Below are 23,672 nucleotides of genomic sequence, written 5' to 3' on the forward strand. Positions count from 1 at the left end.
TGCTAACCACTGTGCTACCGTGGCGCCCTATGTCCCCGCCAAAATGTGAACATTGTGGGGCCGCCGGAGGGAAATACGTCTCGGAGATGGTCACAAAACTGGTCGGCAAAGAGGGCTGCGCCAAGCCCCCTGAGATGCATTGCGCCCACTGGTTGCTTCGTCAGCGGCACAGAGCTGGGGAAACTTCGCAGACAATGATTGTGAAGTTCCACAAGTACCTACATAAGGAATGGGCAAAAAGTGCAAATGTGAGGGACATCCCATTCATTTGTACCAGGACATTGGGGCGGACCTGGCCAAGCGCCATTCCGAATTTAACAGCGCCAAATCCACACTCTACATGATCGAGGTGCGGACAGTAAGAGCGCTCATGGGTATACGAAGGCCAAGGGAAAGAAAGATAGGAAAGAATGTGGGTAGAGGGACGGAGAGTGCAGGGGTAGCAGGGGGAAAGGTAGATGGGGGTTCAATAGGGGAACCAGATCGAGATGGGAGCCGCTGCACTAACAAGAAAGCTGGTGTATGGGAGTACAGTGAAGGTGGAGGCCGCAGCATGCCTCCCTGGAGGGAGGGGGCGCCTGGCAGGAGTAAGGAGAAAGATGGAAATTCAGGGGATACAAAGGGCAAAAGAAGGAGGGGTCAGGGATATAGGTGGGGGGATAGAGCCGAAGGAGGGGGGAATTAGGAGATGCAAACATAAGGGTGGGGAGGGGGGGAGCGAAAGGGAGTGACAGGGTGGGGGTGGGGGAGAGAACTGGTTGCAACGGGCTACACGTGGAGACGGCGAGAAAGGGGAATCAGTTGGTGGTCATTTTGAATGGCCCGTGAACGAGGGCAGACTGGATTGGACAATGCTGGGCCTGAGTGAGTATGGTTAACACTACAGGAGGGAGAGAGAGAGACAGACAGACAGACAGCGGGTAAGGAAGGGCTGGGTGGGACAACTCATGCTTCGACACCAGGTCAAGGGGGTGGCCAGATTAGTTGGCAGGGCAGTCTCATTTAAGGCATGGGGAGGGGACACAGGATAGCTGGCGGTAAAGGACATGTACTTGGACGACAGACGCGATCCTGGGGGATCCCACAGAGAAGCTCTAACTCCAGAAAAGGGAACAAGCTCAAATATCTGCAGCTGTGTAACTTTCTCTGCAAGGAGAAGAAAGATTTCTCCAAAGGCCTGGACACCAAGATAGGGCTGGCGAGGTTAAGAGATGACAAGTGTGGTGACATATACAGGAGCTGATGGAAAAGGTTAGGGCGATTCCTGATGAAAGTGAGAGAGGATCTGGGCAGGAGATAGGGGGAGGATTCTGGATCAAGGCACTGCACAGAGTCAACTCCACGTCTTCCTGTGCTGGCCTAAGCCTGATACAGCTCAAGGTGGTGCACAGAGCGCACCATACTAAGGCACTTATGAGAGAGTTCTTCCCGGAGGTTTAGGACAAGTGCGAGCGGTGTCAGGGGGGTCCGGCCACTCACACCTACACGTTCTGGTCATGCCCAGACACAGGGAATTCTGGATGGCCTTCTTCGAGGCTATGTCCAAGGTGGTGGGGGTTGAGGTGGAGCCGTGCCTGTCTGTGGCAGTCATCCGGGTATCAGATCACCAAGATGTCTGAACAGGAAAAGAGGCAGATGCCCTGGCCTTGGCCTCACTGAACGGCAGGTGGTGACTTCTGGTACGGTGGAAGGTGGCGGCACTGCCTGGGCCTTGGAATGGCTCACAGACCTGGCAGAATTCCTGAGGCTGGGGAGGGGGGAGGGAACACCAAGTAGGGAGCGTGACTCCCCTCCCCTCAACCACCAGTGAAATAAAGAGGGGAGAAACCCCAAACGCACCAGGATACAGAAGGGGGAAACAAGAAACAACGCCTACCGCTAAGTGATAGGGACCCCAGTGAAACCCGACAGTCTTCTGAAAATCTAACATTATTGTACAAATGTAAATACTATCCAGCTTTAGAGCCTCAGTCTAATTGAATGGCAGAGTATACCCGATCGGCTGAGAGGTCTACTCCAACTTCAATGTTCCTATGCTTGGTTCCAATCTTACCTATCTGATGATTTGGGTAAGATTCAAACAGAGCAAACACCATCTTGAGCAGTGGCTACTCTTCCAAATCCTGCATTGTGCCTCTGGAGCTCCCTCGAGGATATCGAAAGACACAGGGCTGAGTTTTGCTTTAAGAGGCAGGAAACAGAACCTTGGCCTTTTTCTCGGATGCAAACACACCTCCTTGGGCTTGGAAACAGGAATTCTTCTGTAATTTGATTGGGTGCCCACTTAATTGACATGGAGACAGGTTCCTTGACCAATCAAGGGTGGCAGGCAGGCTCTCAAAACTGAAGGGCCAATCAGTGGCTTAAAAACATTTTAATTACAAAAGCAGAAAAAGTGATCGGTCCACCACTGTTAGTGGGAGCCCCTCTCAAGGATGGCCTTTGGTTGCACCTGCCTCCAGGCAAACAGGGAAGGCCTGTATGCCTGCCTGGAGCATTGGCCCTCTGACCTGCTGCTCAGCACTTAATACAGGCAGTTGAACTATTCCTTGTTACATCAGGAAACTGGGGGCTACTGAAAATCCCCAGTTGACCTTCCTTCACAGCGTGTAACCACACTCTTGGCTAAGTTTAATTAGCTACCTAGATCATTAGAGTGGGCAGCCCTCTCGATCTCTGAATCTGCCTCAGCCAAAAATGGCCGGCACCAGGTACAGGGTTGGGAAACAGACAGACCCAGCTGGTTATGGCATGTTTGGATCTTGTCCACATCCGATCTGGAGATCGACGGACTTAACCTCTACATCCATGTTGTTGACATCCAGCCCCATCGCTATCACCTCTCTTGGCCCTTCCATTTGGTGTTGTCAGACTGTTTGCCTGATACCCAGTTTCAGGTGAACTGCAATTTCCTTCAGCTAATCATTTGGAGATTGCAGTGGTCCTCGACCACGCTACATTTGATTATAACTCCATCATTCTCCCTGGCTATATGTCTCATGCTGAGCCAGCCTGTTTGAATCCTCAAGATTATCTCTGACCAACATCCACTCCATCACAAAGACATCCTACTTTCTCCTCTATATTATCAGCCATTTCCACTCCTGTTTCTGTCTTACTGTTCCTGAAACTCTCATCCAAGCCTTTATCATTTCAAGATTCAACTATTGCAGTGCTCTGCTGGCCAACCTCCCATTCTGTACACTCTGAACAGTTCTTCCCAATCTTTGCTGCCTGTATGAAAGCGGCTGCAAGCCTTGCCCACTGATCATCCTAGCTACTAATCATTCCTGACCTCTGTCACTTAACCCATACATTTAAAGCTCTTTTGCAAATATTTGGATCTCTCCACAGTTGTGCCACCCCCACCTTGTTCTTGCATCTCTGTGACCTCCTGTTCGCCTATAAAATTCCATCATCACCAAGCTCATCTGACTCGGGCTCTGTGCATTTTCCCCCTCTCCCCCCCCCCCCCCCCCCCCCCCCCCCCCCATCTTGTGAAGCAGAAAAAGTTAATAAGACGGGTCAGCAAGTGATGAGGAAGCAAATGGGATGTTGCTGTTTATTGCAAAAGGAGTGGAATATCAAAGTAGGGATGATTTGCTACAGTTGTACAAGGCATTCATGAGACCACATCTAGAGTACCGTGTACAATTTTGGTCTTCTTATTTAAGAAAGGACATAATTGCAATAGAAGCAGTTCAGAGAAGGTTCACTCGTCTGATTCCCGGGGTGAGGAGATATTTTTGAGGAAAGATTGGACACTTTGGACCAGTCTTCATTGGAGTTTGGAGGAATGCGGGGTGATCTTATTGAAACATCTAAGATCCTGAGGGGTCTTGACAGGGTGGATACTGAAAGGTTGTTTGCCCTTGAGGGTGAGGCTAGAACTTGAGGGACACAGTTTAAAAATAAGGGGTCTCCCATTTGATAGTGATGAGAACTTCCCCCCCCCCCCCCCCCCCCCCCCAGAGGCTCAAGAGTCTGTGGAACTCTCTTCCCCAGAGAGTTGCAGGCAGGGTCATTGAATAGTTTCTAAGATCAAGTTGGATAGGGACATCTAGTGACATAATGCAGGGGGAAGACGAGCACAGGGTGGTTCCTAGTAAAGTACTGCATTCCCCCCCCCTTTTCTTAGTATCACAGATTGTTTTCTCTTGAAAATTAATGCAGTTAATGGAATAATGATTCTGTTTGACTGAAATGCCCCAGAAAGTCAGAGAAAAGAAGGTGGAAAGCAAAAGTTTGTTGACGGAGTCGGAGGCCGCTCAGAGTTAATTGACAGGTAAAATGGTGGAATAAGTCTCTGGTGGTCCGTTCACTCCACTGACAGCCGATGTGCATTCTAGTTCTTTGGCAAAGTCGTTCGAAAAGCACCAACGAATTGTGTCAGAGGACCTCCGGAAATCAATGGAAGAGGCCTTGGCTCCCATTCGAGAAGACCTGGGGTTAATCAATGAAACCATGAAACCCAAGGAGCCACAATAAAAGATATGGAAGTGGCCCTTTGGAGCCACAGTGATCGAATTGCCTTGCTGGAAGTGTAGATATATTTAGTAGTCGAAGTGAACACGTCATTGAAGACCAAGGTGAATAATCTAGAGAATCGATCCAAAAGGCAAAATATTTGAATTGTGGGGCTGCTGGAGGGAATGGAATGCCCAATGCCCACAGAATACATTCAGACATTTTCAGTAAGATGGTGGAAAAGGATGGATTCACATCCCCTCCTGAGTTGGATTGAGCCCAATGTACACTCCAGCCAAGCCTTGTCCTGAGGATCCACTGCGTGCTACAGTTTCACAGCTTCAAGGAGAAAGAAAGGGTTCTATCGTGGGTGGCATGGTAGCACAGTGGTGGACACTATGGTAGCACAGTGGTTAGCACTGTTATTTTGCAGTGCCAGAGTCCCAGGTTCGATTCCCGGCTTGGATCACTGTCTGTGTGGAGTCTGCACATTCTCCCTGTGTCTGTGTGGGTTTCCTCCGGGTGCTACGGTTTCCTCCCACAAGTCCCGTAGGACGTGCTGTTCGGTCATTTGGATATTCTGAAATCTTCCTCTGTGTCCACGGACAGGTGCCGGAATGTGGCGACTAGGTTTTACAGTAACTTCATTGCAGTGTTAATGTAAGCCTACTTGTGACAATAAAGATTATTTGAAAAATTATTAAAAGATGGGCAAAGGAGAATTGTGATTTTAAATGGGAGGGCTTGCCATCTAGTTCTATTGAGATGTGGGTGCGGAGCTGGCGAAGAAGAGGGCTGCGCTGTATAAAAGTGGAACTTGGTTTGGTGTGTTCTACCCTCGGACCACAAGCGATTTTGGTATCTTTTTGTATGTAACTATTTTTCGTATCTCCAGTCAGGAACCTCCCTGCTAACCCAAGAGTTAGCTAACAGGAGCTGTTTTGAAGGGTTGGCTGCAGCTCATAATAGTAGGTTTTTTTTTCAGATTATGAGCTGAGGGCTCATATTTTGTTTAGGTTTGCTAGCAATAGATTTTAGTATTCTATGTATGCCTTGGCTATATTTGTGATTGCATTGGGGTGTGGCTGTATTCAAGGGCAATGCATAGAGGGAAGGGGGAAGGGGGTTGGGGGCTGGAGGTAGTTTGTTGACAGTGTCTACAGATTTTTCTTTGTTCAGTCTTCTGATTTGGTTGGGTGGGTCTGTTTGTTATACTTTTTAAGTATCTTTTGGGTAATCTCTCTTAATGGAAATGGCTGACTCCAGATTGAGGAGGGGTGGGAGGCCTCCAATACGCTTGGCCACCTGGAACATTAGAGGTCTGAACGGTTCAGTGAAAAGATTAAGGGTATTTGCTCACTTTAGGAGCTTAAATTCCGATGTAGTATTTTTGGAAGAGACCCATTCGCAGGTCAGAGACCAAACCAGGCTGCAAAAGGATTGGTAGGACAGATCTTTCATTTGGGTTTTGATAAACGCCCCAAACTGGAATAATATGAATTTTATTAATTCCTTGCTGGCCTCCCTCCCCGATTTGGACTCGCACCAACTCATTTTGGGTGGGGCCCTGAACTGTGTCTTGCACCTGGGTTGGATAATTCCAAGCCCAAATCTCTTACTCCATCGGGGGTGGCCCGGGCTTTGCTATCTTTAATGGAGCAGATGAGGGTGCGTAGATCCTTGGCGCTTCTTGCACCCAGGAGATAATGATTTTTTTTTGCATGTTCATCAGGTATACAGAAGTCCCTTCTCCCTCCAATGGTGGCGGCTGAGTACTCAGCGATTGTTATTTTGGACCACGCCCCACACTTTGTGGATTTGGCACTGGAGTCTGACCCCAACCAATGTCTGCCATGGAGGTTAGACACAACACTGCTAGCGAATAGGAAATTTTGTGAGTGCATGCCCACTACCATGGAGCACTGTATAAAATTTAACAAAACCGAGTCAATCCCATCTCCCATGTTGTGGGAGGCCCTTAAGGTGGTCCTTCGTGGGGAAATTATCTCCTATAAGGCACATTTGGTGAGGACAGAGAGGATAGAGTAGCAAAGGTTGGTGGACTCTGTTCTTGTGGTGGACTTACTTTTCTTACCCTGGAGTTTCTAGCAAGTAGGAAAAAGCTACAGACACAATTCAAAACTATTGTCGACCGGCAGGGTGGTGAGCCAGATCCAACGGACAAGGGGCATGTTTTCTGAACACAATGAGAAGGCCAATTGTACTTTGGCTCACCAACGTAAATGGCAGGAGGCCTCCCGGGAGATCACACACATACGCAATTCGAGCAGTAACCTTGTTTCTACCCCATCTCAGGTTATTGCGGCTTTGGAATCATTCTATCGTGACCTTTATAGATTGGAGCCACCGGCGGATGGATCGGTCATGACTGACTTTTTGGACAGCCTATCAATCTCAACTGTGGAGATAGAGAGGAGGGGTGAATTAGAAGCCCCGCTAAACCCTGACAAAATGTTAAAATGCATTGGTCTGATGCAAAGTGGCAAAGCCCCTGGTCCAGATGGCTTTCCAATTGAATTCTATAAGACGTTCTCAGAGCAGCTGGTGCCTTTAATTCTAGACATGTTTTAAATGACACCTTACCCAGAGATTTGTTTCCCTCTATCTTCACACAGGCCTCTATCGCTTTGATTGTAAGAAGGACAAAGGCCCAACAGAGTGTGGGTTGTATCAACCTATCTGACTGTTAAAAGCAGGAGGTTAAGTTACTTGGTGGAGTCCTGCCTCCCAAATGTAGAACCAGTCTGTTAAATTCCTAGCTGGAGCTCTGCCTACCAAATGTAATCTCGGAGGATCAGACAAGCTTTGTGAAGGGATGACAATTGTCGGCCAATATATATGTCGCCTGCTAAATGTTGTCCTTTTCCCCTCCTCGGTGCTCGACCTGGAGGTGATTGTTTCCCTAGATGCCGAAAAGGCATTTGATAGAGCGGAGTGGGAGTATCGATTTGAGATTCTTGGGCGGCTCGGTTTTGGCCACAATTTTTTTTCTTGGATTTGGCTACTCGATAAGGCCCCACTGCTAGTGGTCATACAAGTGCCTTGAACTCTGGTGATTTTTCGTTGGATAGGGGCACAAGACAGGGATGTTCACTGTCCCTGCTCTTGTTGCTTTGGCAATAGAGCTGCTTACATTAGCGCTGAGGTCCTCTGTTAAGTTTAGGGAGATATATCGGGGAGGGGTGGAGCATTGGGCTTCCCTTTACACGGATGATCTACTTCTCTATATTATGCAACCAGTACCCTCTATGGATGGGACAATGAAGCTGCTTCGTATTTTTGATTCCTTTTCTGAGTACAAGCTGAACTTGGACAAGAGTGAATATTTACTGGTCAACACCCCCTTGGAGGAGAGCCCAACTGGGGATGTTGCCTTTTCGGCTTGTCAAGACTAGCTTTCGTTACCTGGGGGTCTGGGTGGCCCACAAGAGGGCTTCATAAATTAAATGGCATTACTCTGGTGGACAACATTAAAACAGATTTACAGAGGTGGGATAACCTCCCCCTCTCCTTGGTGGGTTGGGTTCAGACTATCCCGAGATTTCTATTTTTCTTTCAGCATCTCCCCATTTTTCTTCCCAAGTCTTTTTTTTGCTAAAGTTACCAATTTGTATCTTCCTTTATTTGGGCAGATAAGACTCCCATAATCCAAATGCAATGAGACAGACTGTCAGGGGGCCTGGCTCTACCCAATTTACTGTTTTACTATTGGGCAGCCAATATTCTGAATGTATTGTTGTAGTTTAGCGATCCCGGCTCCATAAGGGGACAAATGGAAGAGAGCTCATGCACTGATTATAGTCTTTGTGCAATAGTTACTATACCGGTGCCTTTTTCCCCGATGCGATTTTCCATCCTGAGGGTTTGGAAGCAGTTAAGGCAATATTTCAAGTTCCGCTCCCTGTTTTTGTCAGCCCCCCCTCTTCAATAACCATCTTTTCCTACCAGCTCGTTTGGACTCGGTGTTTAAGCCTTGGGAGAAGGATCTGTGGTGGTTTGGGAAACTTTTCATGGGTGGAGGTGGGGGGGCACATTTGCTAGTTTTAAGGGTTTTGCTGATAAATTCCAACTGCCCGGTTTTAGTCTTCTCAGGTATTTTCAAATTCACGATTTTTCATGCGAGGTTTTCCCCTCCTTTCCTTTGGCATCATCCTCTTCGCTTTTGAAGACAAATTTGACTTTGGATAGATCGGACATATATGGCCATATCTTTTCAACGGTTTCTGCTATGTTGTGTGAGGTGAGGACAAAATGGGACGGCGAATTGGGTCCTATTCTTAACGCTGAGGAATGGAGTGAGGCGCTCCACAGGATCAACTCCACATCTTCAGGTGCTCGGCTGCGTCTAATTCATAAGATAAGTGTGATCGTTGCTCTCAGGGACTGGCTAATCACATATGTTCTGGTCCTTTTCCAAGGTGAAAAGCTTTGGATCTCTTTCTTTAACACCATGTCACAACTATTAGGGGTAGAGTTGGATTCATGTCCGCTGGTGGCCATATTTAGGGTGTCTGACTCGCCGGTACTTCAGTCTGGGATGAAGGCAGATGTCCTCACCTTTGCCTCATTAGTCGCCCGGAGACGAATTCTGCTTGGCTGGAGGTTTCCTAGTCCACCTAGTACCTCGGCTTGGTTGAGTGACCTCATGTCTTTTCTACATTTGGAGAAGGTTAAGTAAACCATGAGAGGAAGGGTTTTACCAAAGATGGCAGCCATTTATTTCCTTTTTTAAGGAGTTAGTCACAAGTCAGCTGTTAGGGTGTTTAGTTTATATTTTGTGTTTAAGTTAATGTGTTTATGTTTTGTTTTTGTTTTTGTTTCTCTCTTCTATAAATGTATTTATGTTTGATTATTTGGGGTGATTTTGCTCAATATGAATATTTTTAAATAAACATATTTTTAAAAAAGACTGAGTTGGATAAATTCTTGATTGACAATGGAGTCAAAGTAGATAGGCAGATGAAGGAAAGTGGAGTTGGGGCTTCAGTCAGAACAGCCATGGTCTTACTGGATGGGAAAGCACACTTGAGAGGCCGAATGGCACGGTCCTGCTCCTAATTTGTATATTTTTCCTTTGTGTTTCGTTCACATGGTCATTTCTCTGTCTCCAGTGTTTTTACCTTTTGCCTTTGATTTGGATGGCGAGGAGGAAGTAGAAGATGTTGAGGAGTGTGACCATGATAAAGGAGGCAGGATTTCACTCAGCAATGCAGCCTCATCATCTGCAGGAAGAGACAAATGTTTTAAGGGGGTCAATGTTTTGCTGTATTTTTGCCTCTATTGAGTAAATCTCCTTTGAAATGAAAATCGCTTATTGTCACGAGTAGGCTCCAAATGAAGTTACTGTGAAAAGCCCCTAGTCGCCACATTCCGGCGCCTGTTCAGGGAGGCTGTTACGGGAATCGAACCGTGTTGCTGGCCTGCTTGGTCTGCTTTCAAAGCCAGCGATTTAGCCCTGTGCTAAACAGTCCCATCAAATACGTCCAGGGCAGGTACAGCAACACAGCAGGGGTTAAATACTGAGTAAAGCTTCTTAAACACCGTCTCATAAATATACCTAATGTGCACATCAAAACTACCTTCTCAGCCAAGGCAGTCAGAATACAATGGCCAATGTGTGCCGAGTGAACTGAAGGTTCCTTTCTTGGTTGGTCTTTCACCCTCCCATTGATGTGCATTCTGCTCAGATGATAGGAACATTGTTGACTTTACAAGGTGTACAAAGAGCTCAGCACACATGCAAACACATTGTTTGCAGTGTATGCCCCCTTAGTCCATATACACACACATTTAGTAAAGCAATCACTGCTATCCATGAAGCCGAGTAGAGAGATTCTGGAGTTAAGCAGAGAACCTGAGGAGAAGGTCCACAAAAGGGCTTTAAAGGTGGAAGGGCCAAATCAGAGGCTTTTAAAAATCAGAAAAAGCAACCAGTCCATTACTATGGGAACCACTCTGAAGGGTGAGGTGGAAAGGCCTGCCTGGGCACTGACCTTCTGGTCTTCTCCGGCCTGAACGAGGCAGTTGAACTGCTCTCCATTACATTGGGAAACTGAAGGACAACTGAAAAATCCCAGTCATCCTCCAATCACAATGCTCAGCTACAATCATCATTAGCCTTGTGGAGGTGGATAGCACCGCTGGTTTCTGAATCCGATTCAACCAAAATGGCCGGTTCCAGGAACAGGGACGGGAAACTGAAACACTGGCCTGAATTTTTAAGGATGGTTAGGGCTCAGCTTCCAGCGTCCGAAGAGTCGGCCGGGATCCAGCTGGCTCTCTGCCACCTTACGCACAAACGAATGTTGACTGCCAATAGGTGGGACTTCTGCCCCTCACTTGGGAGGAATTCCTGCCTTGGAGAGCATCCAGCCAATCTGGTGGCTGGTAGCTTTCTAGTCCCGGCAGCAATAGCATAGTTATAGCTGGGCAGTGAACTGCACCATGATCCTGAGCCCTAGACCGTGTGGGGGTGGGGGTGGGGGTGGGTGTTGGTGGGGGGGGGGGGGGGGGGGGGGGGCAGCCTAAACATTTAGACTGGGTGTGAAATGTACCTTACATTAAGAGCCTCAATTGAGGTAAGACTGGGTTTCCTGTCCGAGGCCTTGCCCAACCTAGCATCGGATCACTGTGAGGTTGGGGCGGGCTGGAGCCCAGAGGGAATTCTGTCCCTGCAACTTCACTTCCACCACCTGCATAAAAATCAGCTCAGAGGATGAGCATTTTGGACCTTATCCACCTCTGATAGCACCTGCAAATGCTGGCAAGGAGTCAATTTCTACATTCACAACATTGACACACAGCCCTGTCTCTCTCTACCAGTTCTCTTGACCTTTCTAATTTGTGTTCTCAGACTGTTTTCCTGACACCTAATTCTGAAATCAAGTGGGAAGACAGCCAGACTAGCCTTTTAGTTCCCTTACAGGTACAAAAATGTGTAATACTTCCATTACAACCACCCAGGCTTGATGTGAAAAGATAACCACTGCATTTTGCAGCACAGAGTGAAACTATTCAGACTAGTATGTCTGTGCAGTCATTGGTAAGATTATCCAATTTGTTGCTTTTCCCTGCTCTTTCACAATTGCCCTGTATTATTTTACCTTCAAGTATTTATCCTTTTATTTAGTCTTTTGACTGTTGCTATTTAATCTACCTCCATCACCCTTTCAGGCAGTGCATTCAGATCAAAATAATAATGATGGTTGCGTTGTGTTTTCTTGTTTATTTTGACAATCACGTAAAATCTGTAATAGTTGGTTCCGCACTCTTCTGCCATTGGAAATAGTTTTGGCTGATTCACTCTTTCATAACACATTCATGATTTTGAATACCTCCAGCAAATCTCCTGTAAACCTCTCTGCTCTGAAGAGAAAAGCCCCAGTTTCTCAAGTCTCCATATAACTAATCCGATATTGGGGAGAAGGATAATAGGAGAGTCAGAGCCGAGATCAATCTTGTCTGCACTGTTTTGCGTCCAGACCAGGACTCCAATTTTGGTTAAGATCCTGGACTTGAAGCCAAGTATTTGCACTTGATAAAACTGTGAGGAAATGTTACTGCACCACAGGAGTGATAACAGCTGTCTGCTGGTCAGTGATATGTTAAAAAAACTTCAATTTGAATAGAGGATTAAGCACATTAGCAACAAAGAAATAGCTTTGCAGTTAATAATTACAACATCTTAGCTTGTTTTCTGAAACCTCTATGTTCCAATTCAGCAAATCCATATATTTCAAACACCACTTGTGCATAAAGTTAACAACAAGGCTTTCCTTGCTTATCTTGATGCATAGTCCTTGGAGACCTTTTAGGACTGAATTGAAAACACTTGTGCTCAGTTTCGAGCCCTGGAGGCAACTGCCTTTTCAGACAGACCTGGCCCCTCTCATTAGCCATTTTATAGCACTCAAAGCACACAGCATTCTTTTGCCTCCCATTACAGGATGTTCCGTGACTTGTTTAGCCAGGACCAAACACAATACCTTACTTTTAATCATGGCTTTAGCAGTCATTCTGTTTGCATGTGGTTTAACACAGGTTTTCATAACGTTACTGCAAAAATACAAACTATAAAATATGACAATTTCTTAGATAAGTCACAACTCCCCCTTAAAAAACTGAACCAGCAATATGAAAAGATGCTTCATTTTCCAAAGCCAGGGTTCTCTAAACCCTGGCCCATAACAAATTGGGGGCTCGAGGGGGATAAAAGTTTATCTATTGGATTTGCTTTGTGAACTTAAAGAGAGTGAGGGGCGAGCATATTGTGGGTGCTTTTCAGATGTGGTATTTTAGTTTAAGTAGGGAGTATGTTGTGGACAATGGCTCTTTCAGAGACTCATAAGATTTTGGGGTGGAGATGGTCACACACAGTACCTTGTGGACAGAGATTAAAAACAGACTGTTAGATTTCGCAAAAACATTGCAGTTAACATTACCTGCCAAGGTAGGAAAAGATGAGGTACTTACTGCGGTAGCTGAGTATTTAAAATTGCCTGAGATACAGTCTGACGCATTAGAAATGGCAAAACTTCAGTTAAAAGTGGGAATCAATATCTTTTGACTATAATGGATGTGCCTACTAGGTTTCCAGAGGCCATTCCAGTACGCAATATTACAGCTAAAAAGATTGTGGAGGAGTTACTTAAATTCTTTACTAGATATGGACTACCCAGAGAAATACAATCAGATCAAGGATCGAATTTTACCTCAAGGTTATTCAAAGAAGTTATGGATAGCTTGGGAATAAAACAATTTAAATCAACTGTGTACCATCCAGAATCGCAGGGAGCGTTAGAAAGGTGGCATCAGACATTAAAGACACTGTTGAAGGCTTATTGTCAAGATTATCCAGAGGATTGGGATAAAGGAATTACATTTGTACTGTTTGCAATTAGGGATGCACCTAATGAGTCAACCAAATTCAGTCCTTTTGAACTAATTTTGGTCATGAGGTAAGAGGACCACTTAAATTGACGGAGGAAAAATTGGTTGAGTGAGCAGTCGGAACTTACATTATTGGGTTACGTGTCAAATTTTAGGGAACGATTAAATAGAGCAGGTGAATTGGCTAGACAACATTTAAAAGGTGCATAACATGTGATGAAACGGGTAGAGGACAAGAAATCCAAGGTTCGTAGTTTTGCCAGTGGAGATAAAGTTTTAGTATTATTGCCAGTGGTAGGTGAACCTTTAAATGCAAGGTTTTGTGGACCTTATCAGATTGAAAGGAAATTAAGTAAGGTGAATTAGGTGGTAAGAACACCAGATAGAAGGAAAACTCGCAAGTGTGTCATGTGAATATGCTTAAAAGATACTTTGAAAAGGAAGGAGAGAAAAAGGAGGTTTTAATGATTCTAACTCAAAGTGACAAACCAAATCCAGATGACTGTGAATTTGACATACCTCAAATTAAATTGGAAAACGAGGATGTTCTTAAAAATTGGGATAGATTGTTGAGTTACCTTCCAAAGGAAAAACGGACTGACCTGAAAGGGTTATTGATATCATGTGGGCAGGTTTGTAGAGATAAACTGGGAAGTATTAAAATGCCTATACATGATGTAGATGTGGGAAATGCTGTTCCAATCAAACAACATCCATATAGACTTAACCCTTTAAAATTGGCACAGGTTAACAAAGAGATTGAGAGTATGCTTAAAAATGGCATGATTGAAAGGGGTTGCAGCCAATGGAGCTCACCCATAGTGATGGTACCAAAAGCAGACGGTACCCAAAGGTTGTGTGTGTACTATAGAAAAGTTAATGCAGTTACAAGAATGGACGCTTATCCTATTCCACGTTTGGAGGATTGCATTGAGAAAGTGGGACAATCAGCTTTTATTTCCAAACTGGATTTACTTAAAGGTAAATGGCAGGTACCTTTATCCAAAAGGGTGAAGGAGATTTCAGCTTTTATGACTCCAGAAGGTATATACCAGGGGTGGGCAAACTTTTCCGTGCAAGGGCCACATTCAGAAATTCACAATTCACAAAGGGCCGCATCGTATATTAAGTAAAATAATTACTTCACCCGGTTATGATTCTGGGCGCCTCATATAGAACATAGAACAGTACAGCACAGAACAGGCCCTTCGGCCCTCGACGTTGTGCTGAGCAATGATCACCCTACTCAAGTCAACGTATCCACCCTATACCAGTAAGTAACCCAACAGCCCCCCCCCCATTAACCTTAAAAAAAAAATTTAAAAAAAAAAAAAAAAAAAAATTTTTAAACAATTTTTTTTTAATGACTTGGTGGGCCGCAGAAATACCTTTGGCGGGCCGCATGCGGCCCGCGGGCCGTAGTTTGCCCACCCCTGGTATATACCAATTCAAAGTCATGCCATTTGGCATGAAAAACGCCCCAGCCACATTTCAACGGTGAATTAACAAAGTTGTTTCAGGATTACCCAATTGTGTGGTATGCATCGACAATCTGGTCATTTTCAGCCAGACATGGAAAGAACATTTAAAACATCTGATGGAGTTATTCGATCGACTTCAATGAAAATGAATGAAAATCGCTTATTGTCACAAGTAGGCTTCCAATGAAGTTACTGTGAAAAGCCCCTAGGCGCCACATTCCGGCGCCTGTTCGGGGAGGCTGGTACGTGCGCCTGTTCAGGAGGCAGGTTTGGTGATAAACCTAGCCAAAAGTGAATTTGGAAAAGCCCAGGTCACTTTCCTTGGCCATACAATTGGGCAGGGTCTAATGGTCCCACGGGATGTGAAAACAAAAGTTATTGGGGAGTTTCCGATACCCTCGACACAACGGGAAATAATTTGATTTCTTGGCATGAGTGGATTTGTTCGAACATTTGTGAAAAATCTTTGCAGCATAGTTGCTCCACTGATGAACTTGCTGAAGACATGTCGAAAATTTAATTGGACAGCGGAGTTTCAACAGGCATTTTACGGCCTGAAAGCTGTGATAACAAATGCTCCTGTGTTGGAGAATTACAAGGGACTCTGTGATCAGAATGAACTAAAGTATTTGACTTTAAAGAGAAATGCCGAGGCGTAGAGAAATGGATGGATCATGCAGAGACCTTCTTGTTCAAATAGACTGTCAATCGAGAGGGATTCAGTTGGAGGAAGAAGAACAAAAAAAAGGACTATATTATTATATCTGTTTGCGTGTGTTGTTTTTTGAAACGAAAAAGTATATTTACTGTGTGCATTTCTTAAAGGATAGTGAAAAGGTGAAAAATGAAAGTTGATGGGTTTTTTTTCTTGGGGGGAGGCATCATGAGAATGTCACTTTAAGAAATGCTTGTCTGCTCATATTACTGCAGTGATGTCAGAGTGCGGTTAGAGTGGAGCTCTGGCTCTGCTTTTTAGTTTCTTTTTGAGAAAAGCTTGGGTGTGTCTGTGTTTTTTTGGTTTCGTTTTAGTGTTGGATCTGAAGCCAGAGAAAGCAGGTATACTGTTGTTCTCTCTGCCATGTAAAGACTATCTCTTGATCATTTGGTGAATTCAGAGTGATAACTGCTCTCAGTAGTGAATTTAAACCTGATATGCTTCTGTTAAAAGGTTTTTTTATGTCTTATGGAAAGTAAGGATTACTTAGTGCTGTATTCTTTGGGGGTTGTATTTGAATTGATGGTTGCTAAGATGTTCACTGTATGTTTTAAAAAGGTTAACTTGAGTTCATAGAATAAACATTGTTTTGCTTAAAAAAATACTTTTCCATTTCTGCTGTACCACACCTGTAGAGTGGGCTGTGTGCTCCCCATACCACAATCAAGTAAAAGTCGTGGGTCAGGTGAACTTCATGATACACTTTGGGGTTCTCTAAACCCTGGCCCATAACACCTGTATAAATAATTGTCTCTGATGAATGTTTGGAAACATAAATGTTAAAAGGCTACAATGCCATGACCAAACCCAATGTTTCTTTTTCTATTGTTGAATACTTCTTTTGTTGTGTATTCAGTTTCCTTGGAAAAAAAACATGCAGGCATTTCTATCTCGTTGTCATCCTTTCTATGTCTTGTCATGATCTTGTAGCAGTACAGTACCAACACCCACGTCACTCGCATCAATGCTTGTCACAAATTGTTGTTGCCAAAACTGGTGATTTGGCCAACACAGTTCTCAAATTATCAAATGCCTCTTGACATTCTGGCGTCTAATTTTGTGTTATTTTTAAAAAAGTCAGTCAGTGGAGCAACCACACTGCTAAAATATGGCACCAATTTTCTGTAGCTGCCACTCGTGGCCAGAAATCTCAAAACTTCTCTTCTCATTGATGGTATGGGGAACACAATAGCTTTTATTTTCACATTCCGTGAGGCCATCTGACCATGTCCAACAGTATGGCCTAAGAATGTGACTTGGGATTTCGCATACTCTCCTTTAGTTAAATTTACCACCAAACTCACCTCTTATAGTTGATTGAACAGTTCCTTCAAATGTTCCAAATACTCCTTCTACATTTGACCGAATATTATCATTGTACACAGCACAATTCTTTAATCCAGAAATGACTTTATTAGTCAGTCTTTGGAATGTTGCTGGCTCATTCATAATCCCAAAAGCCATGATTTTAATTAGTACTGAACACTTTTGATGTTACAAAAGCCAACATTCCTTCACCCTTTCCAAGAGGTCACTTTTGGTAATGAAATTTTCTTGTCCCATATTTTCAAAACAGTTTTCCAAATGAGGAATAGGATACGAATCTGACTTCAGCACTGCATCGACTTTCCGATAATCTACACAGAATCATTGTGTTCCATCTGGTTTTGGATCGATCACTATAGGTCAGCTCCATTCACTGCAATTTACTTCAATGACATCATGCTTAAGCATGCTTTTAATCTCCTGAACCTGTGCCAATTTGAGTGGATTCAGTCTATGTCAATGTTGCTTAATTGGAACAGAATTTCCTACACCTACATCATGTGTGCTTCCTAGTTTATTCCCACATATAGCTCCATATGATCGTAATAGCTCTTTCAGGCCACTCTGATTTTCCTCTGGAAGTTAACTCAGTACTTTATCCCAATTTCTTATTACTTCCTCATTGTCCAATCTAATTAGAGGAACGTCCAATTCAGAATCCTCTGAATTTATCTCTTCTCCCTGAGTTACAACTACTAACACATCCTCCTGCTTTCCTTCCCTATCAAAATGCTTTTTGGACATATTAGCATGACACTCCATGAGTTTTCCTTCTAATTGGTGTTCTCATCATATAATTTACCTCACTCAATTTCCTTTCAATTTGGTACGGTCCACTAAATATTGCTTTTTAAAAATAAATTTAGAGTGCCCAATTCATTTTTACCAATTAAGGGGCAATTTAGCATGGCCAATCCACCTACCCGGCACATCTTTGGGTTGTGGGGGTGAAACCCACACAAACACGGGGAGAATGTGCAAACTCCACAAGGACAGTGACCCAGAGCTGGGATCGAACCTGGGACCTCGGCGCCTTGAGGCAGAAGTACTAATCACTGTGCCATAGTGCTGCCCCTAAATTTAGCTTTTAAGGGGTCACCTACCACTGGTAATAACACTAATACTTTCTCCCCATTAACAAAACTAAGAGTTTTTGATTTCTTAACAACCTCTTTTTTTCAATCACATGCTGTGACACTTTTAAATGCTATTCAATCTCTCCCTAAAGTTTAACACATAGCTCCAAACTGTAGTCTCAGAACTCTGACTCATTAGGGCAGCACAGTAGCACAAGTGATTAGCTCTGTGGCTTGACAGCGCCAGTGTCCCAGGTTCGATTCCCTGCTGGGTCACTGTCTGTGCGGAGTCTGCACATTCTCCCCGTGTCTGCATGGGTTTCCTCCGGGTGCTCCGGTTTCCTACCACAGTCCAAAGAAGTGTGGGTTAGGTGGATTGGCCATGATAAATTACCCTTAGTGACGAAAAAAGGTTAGGAGGTGTTACTGGGTTATGGGGATGGGGGGGAAGTAAGGGCTTAAGTGGGTCGGTGCAGACTCGATGGGCCGAATGGCCTCCTTCTACACTATATGTTCTATGTAAATCAATTTCTCCTTAATCAACTCGAACAAACTGAATTTAGTTAATCCACTGAGTGCATTCCTATTTGCAATTAGCACCAATGGAATCCCTTATCCCAATCCTCTGGTTAATCCTGACTATAGGCCCTCAACATGGTCTTTAACATTTGGTGCTGCCTTTCTAATGCCCCTTGCACTTCTGGATGATGCATGGTGTTTTACATTGCTTTATCCATAAGCTACCCATAACTTCTCTGAATAACCTCAACATAAAATTTGATCCTTGATCTAATTGGATTTCCCTTGATAGTCTGTATCAGGTAAACTATTTGATCAACTCTGCTACAACCCTCATAAATGTACCATATTACAAAGAACAAAGAAAAGTACAGCACAGGAACAGGCCCTTCGGCCCACCAAGCCTGCGCCGACCATGCTGCCCGTCTAAATTAAACTACAATGGAATGGACTCCAGTGATCTTGTAGGCACATCCACAAGAATCAATAAATATGGATTCCCACTTTTTGTCTTCGGAGGGTTCCTCAAATGCCAGAATGTGTATTAAGGGTGTCAGTTTGAGTACTGCTCAAGGCTTTTCTATCATCTGACATGTGTGACATGCACAACAAAAGTCAACTACATCCTTATGCAGCCCAGGACAATAAAAATGTTTTTGTATTTTCGCCTGAGTTTTCCTTATTCTTAAACGCCCCTACTGAAACCTCATGCGCTACCAGCGACACCTCCATTCTATAACCCACCAGAAATACAACTTGATAAACATCTGCGCATTTTTTATCTACCCAAATATGTAATGGTCTTCACTTTCTCATTAATACATTATTTCTAATGCAATAACAATACATTCAGGTTCTACTTCTGTATAGGCTTTCTGATACAATTACTTCATCGCTGAATCGTTCTGTTTTAACTCCACCAACTTTACAATTACTTCATCGCTGAATCGTTCTGTTTTAACTCCACCAACTTTACAATTACTTCATCGCTGAATCGTTCTGTTTTAACTCCACCAACTTTACAATTACTTCATCGCTGAATCGTTCTGTTTTAACTCCACCAACTTTACAATTACTTCATCGCTGAATCGTTCTGTTTTAACTCCACCAACTTTACAATTACTTCATCGCTGAATCGTTCTGTTTTAACTCCACCAACTTTACTGAACTGAAGTTATCAGCTTCATCCTCCACCTTGTTCTTTATCAACAATCTGGTCAAAGATTGTTCCTGATAACTGCACCTCAACCTCCCTATCTTTTTTTTTCAAATAATTTTTATTCACATTTTCAACAAATTTTAACCAACAAAACAAAGAAAAACAGTAACCCCCCCCCAAAATACAAAAGTAATAAATTAACAAAATTAATGGGCATGAAACCATGAAACCACACATCCATCCCCCATAGCAAACAAGTAACCCCCACCACCTCGGGTTGCTGCTGAAGTTGACCACCCCCTAATGCTCCGCCAGGAAGTCTAGAAACGGCTGCCACCGCCGGAAGGACCCTTGCACCGACCCCCTCAGGGCAAACTTGACCCTCTCCAGTTTGATGAACCCAGCCATGTCGTTGATCCAGGATTCCGCGCTTGGGGGCTTTGCGTCCCTCCACTGCAAAAGAATCCTGCGCCGGGCTACCAGGGGTGCAAAGGCCAGAAAACCGGCCTCTTTTGCCTCCTGCACTCCCGGCTCCGTTGCTACCCCGAAATTCGCGAGCCCCCAGCCCGGCTCCACCCTGGAGCCAACCACTCCTGACAAGGTCTCCGCAACACCCCTCCAAAAGCCCTCCAATGCAGGACACGCCCAGAACATGTGGGTGTGGTTTGCTGGGCTCCCCGAACACCTGCCACACCTGTCCTCTCCCCCAAAGAACTGGCTCAGTGCCCTGTCCCAGTCATATGCGCACTATTCAGCACCTTTAGTTGGTTTAAACTAAGCCGCGTGCAAGAGGAGGAGGAATTCACCCTCCCCAAAGCATCCGCCCACGTCCCCTCATCGATCTCTACCAGCTCCTCCTCCCACTTCTCTTGCAGCTCTTCCACCGAGGCCTCCTCCCCCTCCTGCATCACTTGGTAGATTGCCGAGATCCTCCCCTCACCGACCCACGTCCCCGAGAGCACCCTGTCCTGAACCCCCCTTGACGGCAACAGTGGAAACTCCACCACCTGCCGCTTAACAAACGCCCTAATCTGCATATACCTGAAGGTATACCTGAAGGTATTCCCTGGGGTGAGACCCCACCTCCCCTCCAACTCCTCTAAGGTCGCAAACTTCCCATCGAGAAAGAGGTCCCCCATCCGCCTGATACTTCAGGGAAATAGTTTCACCAAAGACTGGAGATAGATGGGTAACTGTAAGAGGGACTGGGAAGAAGCAGTCAGTGCAGGGACCCCCTGCGGTCGTTCCCCTGAGTAACAAGTATACCGTTTTGGATACTTGTGGGGGGGGACGACTTACCAGGGGTAAGCCATGGGGTACGGGCCTCTGGCACAGAGTCTGTCCCTGTTGCTCAGAAGGGAAGGGGGGAAAGGAGTAGAACATTAGTAATTGGGGACTCAATAGTCAGGGGCACAGATAGGAGATTTTGTGGGAGCGAGAGAGACTCACGTTTGGTATGTTGCCTCCCAGGTGCAAGGGTACGTGATGTCTCGGATCGTGTTTTCCGGGTCCTTAAGGGGGAGGGGGAGCAGCCCCAAGTCGTAGTCCACATTGGCACTAACGACATAGGTAGGAAAGGGGACAAGGATGTCAGGCAGGCCTTTAGGGAGCTAGGATGGAAGCTCAGAGCGAGAACAAACAGAGTTGTTATCTCTGGGTTGTTGCCCGTGCCACGTGATAGTGAGATGAGGAATAGGGAGAGAGAGCAATTAAACACGTGGCTACAGGGATGGTGCAGGCGGGAGGGATTCAGATTTCTGGATAACTGGGGCTCTTTCTGGGGAAGGTGGGACCTCTATAGACAGGATGGTCTACATCTGAACCTGAGGGGCACCAATATCCTGGGGGGGAGATTTGTTAGTGCTCTTTGGGGGGGTTTAAACTAATTCAGCAGGGGCATGGGAACCTGGATTGTAATTTTGGGGTACGGGAGATTGAGAGTATAGAGGTCAGGAGCACAGATTTGACTTCGCAGGAGGGTGCCAGTGTTCAGGTAGGTGGTTTGAAGTGTGTCTACTTCAATGCCAGGAGTATACGAAATAAGGTAGGGGAACTGGCAGCATGGGTTGGTACCTGGGACTTTGATGTTGTGGCCATTTCAGAGACATGGATAGAGCAGGGACAGGAATGGTTGTTGCAGGTTCCGGGGTTTAGGTGTTTTAGTAAGCTCAGAGAAGGGGGCAAAAGAGGGGGAGGTGTGGCGCTGCTAGTCAAGGACAGTATTACGGTGGCGGAAAGGATGCTAGATGGGGACTCTTCTTCCGAGGTAGTATGGGCTGAGGTTAGAAATAGGAAAGGAGAGGTCACCCTGTTGGGAGTTTTCTATAGGCCACCTAATAGTTCTAGGGATGTAGAGGAAAGGATGGCGAAGATGATTCTGGAAAAGAGCGAAAGTAACAGGGTAGTTGTTATGGGCGACTTTAACTTTCCAAATATTGACTGGAAAAGATATAGTTCGAGTACATTAGATGGGTCATTCTTTGTACAATGTGTGCAGGAGGGTTTCCTGACACAATATGTTGACAGGCCAACAAGAGGCGAGGCCACATTGGATTTGGTTTTGGGTAATGAACCAGGCCAGGTGTTAGATCTGGAGGTAGGTGAGCACTTTGGAAACAGTGACCACAATTCGGTGACCTTTACGTTAGTGATGGAAAGGGATAAGTATACTCCGCAGGGCAAGAGTTATAGCTGGGGGAAGGGCAATTATGATGCCATTAGACATGACTTAGGATGTGTTGGTTGGAGAAGTAGGCTGCAAGGGTTGGGCACAATGGATATGTGGAGCTTGTTCAAGGAACAGCTATTGCATGTTCTTGATAAGTACGTACCAGTCAGGCAGGGAGGAAGGGGTCGAGCGAGGGAACCGTGGTTTACCAAAGAAGTGGAATCTCTTGTTAAGAGGAAGAAGGAGGCCTATGTGAAGATGAGGCGTGAAGTTTCAGTTGGGGCGCTTGATAGTTACAAGGAAGCGAGGAAGGATCTAAAGAGAGAGCTGAGACGAGCAAGGAGGGGACATGAGAAGTCTTTGGCAGGTAGGATCAAGGAAAACCCAAAAGCTTTCTATAGGTATGTCAGGAATAAAAGAATGACTAGGGTAAGAGTAGGGCCAGTCAAGGACAGTGGTGGGAAGTTGTGTGTGGAGGCTGAGGAGATAAGCGAGATACTAAATGAATACTTTTCGTCAGTATTCACTCAGGAAAAAGATAATATTGTGGAGGAGAATGCTGAGACCCAGGCTATTAGAATAGATGGCATTGAGGTGCGTAGGGAAGAAGTGTTGGCAATTCTGGACAAGGTGAAAATAGATAAGTCCCCGGGGCCGGATGGGATTTATCCTAGGATTCTCTGGGAAGCCAGGGAAGAGATTGCTGAGCCTTTGGCTTTGATTTTTAGGTCATCGTTGGCTACAGGAATAGTGCCAGAGGACTGGAGGATAGCAAATGTGGTCCCTTTGTTCAAGAAGGGGAGTAGAGATAACCCCGGTAATTATAGGCCGGTGAGCCTAACGTCTGTGGTGGGTAAAGTCTTGGAGAGGATTATAAAAGATACGATTTATAATCACCTAGATAGGAATAATATGATTAGGGACAGTCAGCATGGTTTTGTGAAGGGTAGGTCATGCCTCACAAACCTTATCGAGTTCTTTGAGAAGGTGACTGAACAGGTTGACGAGGGTAGAGCAGTTGATGTGGTGTATATGGATTTCAGTAAAGCGTTTGATAAGGTTCCCCACGGTCGGCTATTGCAGAAAATACGGAGGCTGGGGATTGAGGGTGATTTAGAGATGTGGATCAGAAATTGGCTAGTTGAAAGAAGACAGAGGGTGGTGGTTGATGGCAAATGTTCAGAATGGAGTTCAGTTACGAGTGGCGTACCACAAGGATCTGTTCTGGGGCCGTTGCTGTTTGTCATTTTTATAAATGACCTAGAGGAGGGCGCGGAAGGATGGGTGAGTAAATTTGCTGATGACACTAAAGTCGGTGGAGTTGTAGACAGTGCGGAAGGATGTTGCAGGT

General features: G+C 45.2%; 1 protein-coding gene across 4 annotated transcripts in view; it reads right to left on the bottom strand.

The window, feature by feature from the left end:
• Nucleotides 1-23,672, bottom strand: part of ubxn11 (UBX domain protein 11) — a 155,346-nt gene that overhangs the window by 115,511 nt on the left and 16,163 nt on the right. For 3 of the 4 annotated variants that reach the window (XM_038798207.1, XM_038798236.1, XM_038798228.1), the window contains one exon: nt 9,609-9,710. The exons of the other annotated variant lie outside the window; for it this stretch is intronic. In XM_038798207.1, coding sequence (XP_038654135.1) covers nt 9,609-9,710 — 102 coding nt within the window. The remainder of the gene's footprint in view (nt 1-9,608; nt 9,711-23,672) is intronic. 4 annotated transcript variants of the gene reach the window in all.

Source organism: Scyliorhinus canicula, chromosome 1 (genome assembly GCF_902713615.1).
Source record: "Scyliorhinus canicula chromosome 1, sScyCan1.1, whole genome shotgun sequence".
NCBI lineage: Eukaryota > Metazoa > Chordata > Chondrichthyes > Carcharhiniformes > Scyliorhinidae > Scyliorhinus > Scyliorhinus canicula.